The 12,024-nt window shown below is 30.1% G+C and overlaps 1 protein-coding gene across 4 annotated transcripts in view; it reads right to left on the bottom strand.

Annotated features, from left to right (window-relative positions):
- Positions 1–574: 574 nt before the first annotated feature.
- The window catches only part of LOC144836854 (CUGBP Elav-like family member 3-A), a 28,821-nt gene continuing 17,371 nt past the window's right edge, over positions 575–12,024 (bottom strand). For 2 of the 4 annotated variants that reach the window (XM_078691747.1, XM_078691772.1), the window contains 10 exons: positions 10,409–10,585; positions 10,078–10,116; positions 9,442–9,586; positions 9,192–9,338; positions 8,002–8,064; positions 6,807–6,878; positions 6,608–6,700; positions 6,157–6,303; positions 5,673–5,806; positions 575–3,634 (listed from right to left, as the gene is read on the bottom strand). In XM_078691747.1, coding sequence (XP_078547873.1) covers positions 5,679–5,806; positions 6,157–6,303; positions 6,608–6,700; positions 6,807–6,878; positions 8,002–8,064; positions 9,192–9,338; positions 9,442–9,586; positions 10,078–10,116; positions 10,409–10,585 — 1,011 coding nt within the window. In that variant the 3' untranslated portion in view covers positions 575–3,634; positions 5,673–5,678. The remainder of the gene's footprint in view (positions 3,635–5,672; positions 5,807–6,156; positions 6,304–6,607; positions 6,701–6,806; positions 6,879–8,001; positions 8,065–9,191; positions 9,339–9,441; positions 9,587–10,077; positions 10,117–10,408; positions 10,586–12,024) is intronic. The other 2 variants (XM_078691763.1, XM_078691755.1) reach the window with 2 other exon arrangements.

Below are 12,024 nucleotides of genomic sequence, written 5' to 3'. Positions count from 1 at the left end.
ATTATTGCATAATAATTGAATTTTAAAAAGTTGATATTTTGGCCATTTTTGAAAAAATCCCTGTACTATAGTACAGGGAATTTTTCGAAAATGACCAAATTTCGACCTTTTTATTTTTTGTCATAACTGGTTAATATGACTGTATAAGATGATGATAATGCAATATATGTGCATATATGGCAATATTATTGCATAGTAATTGAATTTTAAAAAGTTGATATTTTGGCCATTTTTGAAAAAATCCCTGTACTATAGTACAGGGAAATTTTCGAAAAATGACCAAATTTCGACCTTTTTATTTTTTGTCATAACTGGTTAATATGACTTTATAAGATGATTATAATGCAATATATTTGCATATATGGCAATATTATTGCATAATTGAATAGTACAGGGAAATTTTTCGGAAAATGACCAAATTTCGACCTTTTTATTTTTTTGTCAAAACTGGTTAATATGACTCTATAAGATGATGATAATGCAATATATGTGCATATATGGCAATATTATTGCATAATAATGGATTTTTTAAATATTTCGGCCTTTAAAAAAAAAATAGTACAGGGAAATTCATAGAAAATAAAGTAAGACAAGATCATTTTCTTGCGTGCATTTATTGCAAATTCATTCATAACTTTCTTCTTCTCAACTTTATCTAAAGTTTATCTTTTCATTTACACATCTTCCTTCTAATACATTCTTTCAATTTTCTGAATCAACTTTCTGTTTAAATAGCTCCTTAATTCTACATATTTTTTTTATAATCTTCTATAATATTTCAAATTCTTTTCTATATAGATTTGAGCAAAACATAAAAAGAGGGCTTTTCAGTTTGTTAAAACACATTTGTAGGCATTTAAAAAAGTAGAGTATCAAAATCTTTGTCCATCTGTACAAAACAATTAAATGTTTAAACAAAAACATAGTGAGCACAACCAACATGACCAAACTTTTCCAACAACCAAGATGTTTGCTATGTGATGAGACACATAGGTTACTTACACAAATCCACTACAAAGAGCTGACAATGTGCACACAATTTAACCCCAATATGTAGAAGCTAAACGTGTTTGAAAATAAATATACAATGTGTTTCATTTCACCTATACATTTCAGTACTTTGAATATAAATTTATATAAAATAAAAAAACAACAAAATACACTTGTATGGCTATACTACCATAACTTTTACAGTTATATATTAAATAAATTATTATTTATAATCATTATTGTGACGATATGTAGTTATCGCATTGAAATCATAGGTGAAAAGATAATGAGGATACATGATATCTGTACATATTAAAATTTGACATTAATTTGACAAAATCACCGAGCCACTACTACCACAGACTTTGAACAAGACCAGATAACACACTATCATCATCAAAATCAAACTTAAATATGGAAAAACAATTAGCTGTACAATTTATTTGTTCCAAAAATAAATGTTCGTCTCTGTTTCTGTATACTAATTTTTTTTATTGGTTGATAAAAATTTGTACAGGAGTTTTACGCAAACTGGAGAGCCCTCTTTGATGCAAAATGCTCAAAATTCCCTGAAGATACACATGAAGCAGGGTAGGGAAAGTGAACGACATCGCTGGCATTCAATAGGCAAGCATTAAGTAACCGGGCCGCAGTGCCAAGGCTACCACTATTACTAACATGCATCCCTTAAATTCTTCATTAATTAAACTTAAATTTACAATGTAAAACTTATTTCTTCTCTAACGAGGATATATGATCCGGAAAAAATAATGTTAGTTAAAGCATATTGTGAAAATCTATGTTTCTTAAACTACTTTACTTTCTCTTAAATATTCGTTAATAATATGGCTAGTATATTTCTAAGTAGTGAGTGACAACTACAATCTTTATTCTACTACGTGTTAGCTTTATGATTATATACAGATGGCGAGTATATATATAATATACTCAAAAATGAAATAATGCAATGGTATTTTACATACAGCATGAACTATCTCAAGGTTAATATATATGAAATGAAAGAAATAGTGATGACAGATGATGGGCAAACAAACTGGGCAAGTTGTCCAACCGGGGAAACAAGCCTCCGTCCACCGCCTCATTTCCGACACAACTATTTCATAAAATGAAAGCAAAGGTAATGAAATTATTTTGATTACGATCACCAATAAAAAAAATTATTCACAACCATACATCATTACTAAGATCAATAAACATAAATTTATATTATGTTACATACTTTGTGATAAAAAGATGGTATTCATTTATCATACAATAGTTACAATCACACTATGAATAGAAAATACAGAAATGATGAATGTTAACATAAAAACAACTAAACACATTTGGATTATCATGTCCATTCACAATTTCGCAACATATTTCCACAAAATTTACAAGTCGATTTCAAAATATCAAACAAAAACACATTATTGCTTTGCATTTATGGAAATTGTATAAAACATATGTAATAGAAAGCACGATTAAAAGTTGACAAGTAACAGAAAGTTGACCCCAAACGACCCTTGAGATAGTTCATGCATTTTTAAACTAGAGTGCATTCTATATACAACATTCTTGGGCTACATTCAACCCTTAAAATAAATAAATAAATAGTATATTATCATCATCAACATTCATCATGTTACATACTTCAATCAAGTAAATTCTTTACTAAGTTAAAATTGAAGCTAATAAATCAAATAGTTGAATACAATGTTGACAATTTTAAAATATTAGAAATGTTTTTGTTTGTTCCCAAACTATTTTTCGATAAATTCTTATTGACAGTTTGGAATGATACAGAAGGTGGACTATTTAACTAAGCACACTAAACTTAATTTAAATATTTTCTTTAATCAACGGGTCTGGAAGTTTAATGAAAGATCATTTCAGGAAAGTGCACTTTTGCGGAAATTGTAAGAGATTTCAATTCATTCTCTTTTCCGTCAGCTAGCCCATATTATCCCTGAATACCTAGTTGGTCCTCATGTATATCAGATATATACATACTTTGAATACAATACCACCAGCATTGTGACTAGTAAAATTCTAAAAGCTATTTCTAGTTAGTACATGGAATGAATGTATTGCACCTTCCTTACTCACTCACCCGATCATATCTCCCAGGTATATTTTGAGAACAAAATGAGAATAAATAACATATATTGCAGCATAGCCCAGCCTATTAACAACTAACTTGTTGTAAAGGAAATAAATAAATTCATAAATAAATGAACTGAATAAATTAAGCATAAATTATTTATAAATACTGATAATCTCGGAGGAGGTAAATATAAATTTAGGACACGACGCTAAATAAAAACACTTTTTTGACAAAATTCATGAAGAGAATTCTATACATTTTGTGGTATACTGAATTATTTAACATTTTAAAATAGATGAGTATAGAATATTCTTGGACTTTAAGTAACATTTGTAAGTTCTGTCTAAATATGAAATAAATTGAAACAAAATATTATTTTAATTATTTGTATTTATATAACCACATTGTTCTTTCTCGTTAAACTTCTTATTATTTGTGTTAATTTCTGAAGAAGCAATCAGTACATGTTGCAACCACAGTCTGTCTGTATGTCCATTCTATTTTGTGTCTTGTTTCTACTACTGCCTCCATCTCATTCTGCAAGAAACAAAATATTACATAATAAATTTAATTTTGATAAAGACTAAATTTTAAAATGTTGGAATAATGAAACAGTTCACCTAAGACATGTTGTTTGTGTTTTTTCTGCCACTGGTTATAAAACAAAGAGAAATAAAAATGAAAGAAAGTAGTGGGCCTACAGTGTATATAATATGTACACATAGAAGTAAGAATGTTCAATTATTATAGAATTGTATTAATGATTTATCATTATTTCATTTTAGCATTAGATACTAAACAAAGGAATTAGTCCAAAATGTTTGCTTTTATTAAAAAAAATAAATTGAAATTCAACCACTTGCAGTTTCTTGTTCATTAATTTCCACCCCACCCCATCCAAAAAAATGTATTTGAGAGCATTGTATGAGGATAAGTATTAGTCCTTCCCAGAAGGCCACACTAAAAAGGGGCAGATCCAGCATTTTGAAATGGGATACAGTATCAATATTAACTGTAAAAAAAAATGTCATTTTACTGAAAAAAATATACAGTATCAGAATTTAAAAAAAAAACACCATAAATTTAAATTCAATTTATTATATATTTATTGGATTTAAATAATACTTTATAGATATAAAGGAGAAATAGTTGAGAAAGGTGTAAAAAGTAAAAGCACAACAGAAAATGAAATTGATACAGTATAGAAAAATAACTTACAGCAACAAAAACACAAAATAATTGTTCAACATATATAACCAGCCTATTACCAGATACCCCATCAAATAAGGAGTTGCAAAAACAACTCCAAAACAACTCCAAACTTTCATGCATGATAACTTTATTTTTTATTTTACTAGATATTACACCACTAATTTCAACAAATTCTATTTAACATACTAAATGGGAAATTGGAATATAACATAAAAACCTTTCCTACCATTTAATATTCCCTTCCCAACAACAAACAATATTTAAATTTATCACTCAAATATGCATCTATACATGTGTATACTGTATATAATTTTGACATAAAAATGCATATATAAATATATAAAAAATATAAATATATATATTGTATTATTTTCATATTCCTGTAGAAAGTGAACTAACACTTGAATGGTATGTTTTGATGTTGAAAGTGTAGTAAACAACTTGTAAACATTTATATACAACAAAAACGAATGATCTATCAAAATTTGGAGCTTACAAAAAATGTATAAAACCCATAAAAAATTCAGCCAGATATATATTTGACATAATTTACCAATGCAAAAACTACTCAGACAATACTGTATATAACATTATCCCCATTTACATTACAACATCAGTTTGATGACATCACAATCAAGCTCTAGCACAAAAGTGTACAAAAACACCAAAATGCCCAAATTGTCCCAACTTACAAGTTGCAACACTGAATAGAAGTAGGAGTAGGAGCTACTACTATCAATGTAGTAGTAGTCTGGTGTCAATCCATTATCATTAAGAAGAAGCTACTTCTATCAATTCAAGGTTTCAATTGTAAAAAACAAAGAAAAACATTTAAAATTTGACAGCTTCTTTTAGTTTATGACAGAAACAAACACAAATGACATGACAAATGGACAAACATTCATTAAATAATGTGTTGAAACATTCTTAATTTTAATCATAAAATCTTTAATTGGATTCCATTCATTTAAAATTTCCTAGCGGTTAACTTAACCTAACTTGTGGTTGTGACAGAACTCTATTAGCTCACACATTTTGTGCTTCTAACTTAAATTCTAAAATTTCTAAAATCATTTCTCAGAGTGTCAACTCTAGCAGGTCAAATTGTAGTTACCTAAAAGATACTTAAGTACATATTTTGCTTACGAAAGTAATGATGGCGGTACATTGGGGCATCCAAGTGAGGGTGTGTTTGATGGCTCTAAGAACTTTTAACTTTTTGAATAAAAGCCCTCCTTCTAAAAAACATGGGCAATTGTCGGTTTATCCCGGTAAGCTAGGCAAGAAATATTTTGCTTGTTGACATATCAGTCACCAACATAATTGTAGTTGTAAAATTAAGTAAACTGTACTATTTAAATACCTGTATTTAGTAAGGTTTGCTGGAGTCTTTAGGTCTCTTCAGCTGCACCTTTAGACGCTTAGATCCAACTTGAAATCCATTCATGTTCTGGATGGCAGTTTGAGCACTGGCAGGGTTGTCAAAGCTCACAAAGCCTACAAAATACATTTGTTCAAAATATTTATTTAAAATTTAAAAAATCTTAATATTCTAAGATTTTATGAATATTTGTTTACAATATACAGTAAACATTTTTGCTATATCATGTAAAGAGAGGCAAACACACATAAGTGTGTGCATAAAATTGGGAATTAGTGTCGTTACACAGTCGCTGTTCCAATTATATATTTCATTTTTTTACCATGAAAGACAGTTTCTTCATTTCTGCTTCATATTTTGTAATAACAGTGACAAATGTTCTTTACTATATAGATTTCATCGATGGGCAGTTAAAAGTTTCTGTTACAAGAATGTGCGACTATTGAATGTACAAGACAAGACTTACCAAAACATTTACTTTGATTTGTGGCTCTGTCCACAAACACCTTTGAACTGATGATGTTACCAAAGGGTAGAAACATTTGCATCAATTCAGCATCTCCCAATTCTTGAGGAAGATGATAAATGAACAGGTTACATCCTTCTGGGCCAACTGAAAACAAACAAATATCACATTATTTTAAATAATGGAAAACTATGTATATTTTATGATTTGAATTGCATGATGGATAAATTATTTTGCATTATTGGTGGTGCAGTCATGCTTTTGTTTTGCTAGTGTTTATGTTGTGTTCAACTTCAGGCATCGCATGAACTATGACATGTAGACAAAGAGAAGATCATAATGAATTAATGTTCATGTCAACATCTATCAATCTATCTGTCAGCACTGATAAATATGCATAATCAGCAAAACTCAAATGTTTTGAATTGCTTTACTTTTAATCTAAATTTACCTTCTCTTTGTTGTGCCGCAATCACAGGTGGCTGCTGCTGCTGAGATGAAAATGTTTGCGAGATCTGTCCATACATACTGGCAGGGTAAGCAGCTAAATACAAAGTAAAGTTATGTTAATGAATTATCTCCTCTGTGAGCTGAATACTGGAATTAGGGATAAGAAGTTCATGATAAATATAAAACAACAAAATAGTAACCTATGTGATTGCCGGCAAACTGCGTCATGGCTGTGTACGGCTGTAGAGGGTCAGAGGTCGCCGAGGCTTGAGCTGAAGCAAAGAAGGCACCTTAAAATAAAACATGAATACCTTATAAGGTATTAGAAAATGTACGACCAAACTTATATGGACTTTATTCAAAACATTTAAGATGATATCACATGAATATCATACAATTTTAATTAAAAACCTGATTTTGTTTACTAATACAGTATTATAGAGATATAGTTTTAACTTTTTATCAACGTACTGTTTAAAAATATGTAAACATGTTAACACACAAGGCACAAAAAATAAGGATAAATAAAATATTCTGTATGTACTTTAAGGAAACATTACACCAAACTCTTGAACTTTGACATGCTCTTCAATACGGCGAGAACCAATATTAATCAATAATGCATTACATTGTTCACTACAGAGTACAAATACAATGTTTGAGGTAGAAAATGAACTTCTGGTTTTAAAGGAAGTTGAGATGGGTGTGACCGATGATGCATGAAATATAGTAACCATGGTGTTAAGACTACAACATAAAAAAATCACTAAAACAAAAAAATAAACCAGCAAATGAAGAGGACATACAGTATATGGTGACAAATATACGAGTCGCAGAGGCAGCAGCAAAATTAAACCCGCTATCATTATCTGGTATTATTATAATCTAAATTATCGAAAAAGAATTTTTGTTTAGAAGATACTTGCAATAAATCATTGTAATCCCAAATAAGATACAAACAAAACATGGAATAAGAACAAAAAAGCAAATAGCGCAGCAATGCGTATAGTTATTAATAATGCTGATTTTGAATAAGGTGTTGCCCTTAAGTATCACAATACTGTACATGCACAAATTGGTTTGTCCATCAATCTTTATACATAAATTTGTGCAAATTACAAATGATAACTCATTACTTCCCAAATTTAAGATTTTTTATTTTTTGTTTTGTAAAAATAAGAAATAAAAGATAATAATTGAATAAATATAAATCACAAAAAAAAGGTTTTATTGATAATTTTGTAAAGATGAATTGGATGATAAATGTAGCAGCAGAATCAGATTTGGTGAATATATTGATCTCTTCGTTCAAGAGTTTGGTTGGTTTTTTTTTTATCAACATTAAAATGTTGATAAGCCTAGATTTGAATTTGGTATCCGGGTTTGGGAACTAACCAGTGTAATGCTGCAGTCCAGTATAGGCTTGTTGTAGGATCTCTGCTGTTGACGACGCCGAAGCTTATATTGAAAAAAGAACAAATCATGATACAATTATAATAATAATTGCTGACATAAACCCTTATTAATATTCATATTTGCTTTTGATATTATCCAACTAAGAGACCACCAGGGTAGAAATAAATTAAAATAATAATTCATCACAATAATGTGATAAAAATACTGAAGAAGAAGAAATAAAAATAAACATTTTAAAATTTTAATTGACTTTTCACCAACTAGTATTTCGCAAGAATTTCAAATAGGAACCACAGTAGAGTAGTGGTAATTATTTAGGTATTTTAATAATAAGTGTTAGTTTTGGGAAACCAACTTGAAAGCAATGTCATTTTATTAAAACACATTTTGGTTTTGTATCTACATTGACAGTTAATGCATGACAAAAGATACAAATTCAATAAAAAAAAAACATATGTCTGATGACAGAAAATACTAGTCAATCAGGTCCCTTTGATAGCAAAGAGTGACTTGAGAACATTCCAAACACTTTAGGGAACGCATTAAGCAACCCATTTGGGTGCAATTAATGTTCAACTCTGTTGAAATCAAGTAGGTCTATAGCAGGCAAGACATTAAACAGCTCATTAGTTAACGAATGCATAATTTACAATACAGGCATGTCCTGATTGAACATGCGCATAGCAATGTTCGGAGGCATTAATTATGTTTAAAAGCGTTTGTTTGGCGATGTTTACAAGCAATGACAGGCGTTTGTTTGGAGATGTTCAGAAGAGACTCTTTGACGGATAACCACAGTGCAGATTCATTTCCAATCAGGTGACAAATTTGGTGTAAAGCTCATGCTACTGAATCCAGTTAAAAATCAATCAATTACAACAACAAAGCATCGGACATGTTACGACGAAGAGACAAAAGAAGCCACAGCAGCTTCCACGGCAACCAAAGATCTTACTTGCAGCCAGCAAGAAAATAATTAGACGCATAATGATGACACTTTGTGCTCCATTATCATGTCATTGCAAAGTCAAATTCAATTTTCATCAGGTATACTTAGCCCGCTACTTTATGACCTTTGACCTTTCATTAACATGATTAATGTATTTAACACGCTACATTTACAACATGTTTAAACATATTCCATCGTTATACACAGTTGGGTTTCATACCTGGGTATTGCTGCATGCCATTAGCGTAGATCGGCTCCGTGGCTTGACCGTTGGTCTGTGCTGCCATTGTGTATGTTGGGACCGTTGGTGAGGGCAAGCTTGGAGTACCACCATTGATGGTAGCTTGACCGGTTGCAGCAGCTACAGCTGTTGAGTAAACAAAATTATTTACTATGCCATGAAAATTTTACCTGTAACTGTAAAAATTATTACACATATATTTTAGAAGCGATAAATATGCAATTCTAACCTGCAGAGGGAGCAACAGCAGTAGCGAAGCCGTTTGGTGTTGCTATTGTGTTCATCTGATGTACTTGTGCAGACAGCGTACTCATTGGGTTTACGGCAACGTACGGCGTTCCACCGTGCGCCATTAGTTGTTGAGGAAGAATATGCTGCAATGAGTAAAAATTATGATAACTAAAATGTTTATAAACTAAATATATCTAAACAAATTACAAGTTTAGAAATGAAATCATAAGCAACAACCCTAAATGATTTAGCAATATTTTCCCAGAAGTTTAACCAGTAAGAGTAGGTGATAGCTGGTTGGGTTGCTTCATACGCTGTACAATGTAAATGCTAAAATACTTCTTTTGTGATTTTCTTTGTCAGATTCTTCCTAATACTCAGTACATGATATTCAGTTGGACGTCAAACCCAAAAACCTCAGATCACTATTTTTGCATCACCTCTGGACACCAAAGCTAGATTTTAATTTTCCCATAAAAGGTATGATTTAATAGAAAATGGTTTTAGATTTATTTGTAACAAATAGGAAATGATTAGTCTATCAATTAGTTTTGTGCAATTTTGAAATGAAAAGTGCATTATGGGTAAACCCAATGAAGATGAATGATTTATGACCAAAAATAGCAATTCTTACTGCATTTAAAATGTTGGCTAATTCTCTTGTAGAATGGGCCTATAATTAAAGAGATTATCATCAAATACTGTATAATCTATTCAAAATTGGATAATAACCACCAACACATATTTCTAATAGTTAAACAACTTGGATGGAGCGGCGATTGGAAACCCATGGGTATGTTCCATACAAAACATATATTAAGTGTTACCAAATGGTAGAGGGTTCTATAAATTTGTTAATACACCCAAACATAGAGGGTAGTATTTAAAAAAACTGAGGCATCAGATGACATCAGAACCAAGCTCTAACACACATATTGAATGACATTAATCCATAGAGTACTTACTGGATACACAGCTAATGGGGTCTCCTGGCTCATGGTAGGAGTGGTTGGGTAATGATAAAGGGGCGTGGTTACGATAGGACTTAATACTCCTAAAGCTCCGCCCATTTGTTGCATTCTTCGCATCTGTCTTTCCTTTTCGGTATCCGCAAATTTTACTACAATTGCAGAAGATGCACCCTGCAACAAAAATATGAAAAGTAAAATGATCAATAATACTTAAATGAGAAAACCAAATAGAATGTTCATTTTAAGGAATATAGTGAATTTAATAAAATGCTAAGGTTATTAGCATTATTTTAACTGTTAAAAGGAAGACTTTTAATTATTAGAAACATTATATCTGGAGTACAGTAGCTTGTGGGTTAGACACTTTACAGGCTGTTAAGCCCATTCTAAGTCTAAACATCCAAACTGATAACATGCCTGCCTGTGATAACTGTTTAAGTGGTCCCTAGGGTGCTTAAATGTAACTTTGCCGACCATACTGCCCGCACTTTTGTCATTACAGCATTAATACACAAAAAGCTTTATTGTTGTTTCATTATAGAAATATATATAACATGAAAATGCATATGCATTCCCATCTTCAATTATGGTGCATAAAAAATATTATATTTCTTATATTGTATTGATCATGATGTAAAAAAGAATTATTAATAAAGCTTATATATAAATATTGACATTTATGTTCAAAATATTTATGAAAACATAGCTGCATGAGGTAATAAAATATTTTTTATTATAAAGTTGGATAAAAAATAATGTAAACTATATGGAATATGGTTCTAATATTGCTAAAGCATAGTATAAAAACAATACAGGAATAAAATAACATTACAATAATATAATATTTGCGAACAATTTATACCGTAAAAGTGAGCAACGTGCTGTAAATTGATTAATCATGACATGGTATATATTATTTTTATAGAGCTAAGAATTGGTTTTGTTCTTCTGTTTAAAAAAAAAGTACACTCCTTTTAGAAAATAGGTTTTGTAACATATAAACAATATTGATGTGCAGAATGTATAGTATAATTAAAACATTCATTTGTAAAATTGATCATTTTTTTTATGTTGATTCTTTGTTCAATTAATGGAAAAATATTTTAAAGACTGATTTTCATTTCATTACCAGTAATGATATCTCTAGGAAATGCTCTTAAACTTTTATTGTTGCTTCTGTGTTCAGTTTACCCATGTTCATGGTTTAATCTATAATATGCAGCTATTGTAGAAAATGCATTAAATAACAGTCGATATCAGCCTTCACATTCAGCAGAAGAATGGAAAGTGGAAAAAGGAGGGGAAAGTGGAAAAAGGAGGAGAAAATGGCTTCTTTTGTTGTCATAGTGATGACCCCTTACCATGTATCATCTAATCCACTATATTTATTTAATTAATTTTCATAATGTAAAGTAATTTGCATAATACAAATTTTTATAATTTTATTATGAAAATCTGATGGTAGATCACTCAGTTTAAGTAAAAAAGATATATATTGCAGCAATTCAATGACTATCAAATGTGGTTATTTCAGAAGAGAACATCTTATTTATATATCTTTTATTTTTCAATATCTTTTTTATTTTTCAATATCTTTATGTGCGTTATGA

Source organism: Antedon bifida, chromosome 1, assembly GCF_963402885.1.
Source record: "Antedon bifida chromosome 1, ecAntBifi1.1, whole genome shotgun sequence".
NCBI classification, from domain to species: domain Eukaryota; kingdom Metazoa; phylum Echinodermata; class Crinoidea; order Comatulida; family Antedonidae; genus Antedon; species Antedon bifida.
Note: the sequence above shows the minus strand (reverse complement) of the source record. Positions and strands in the feature narration are given on the sequence as shown.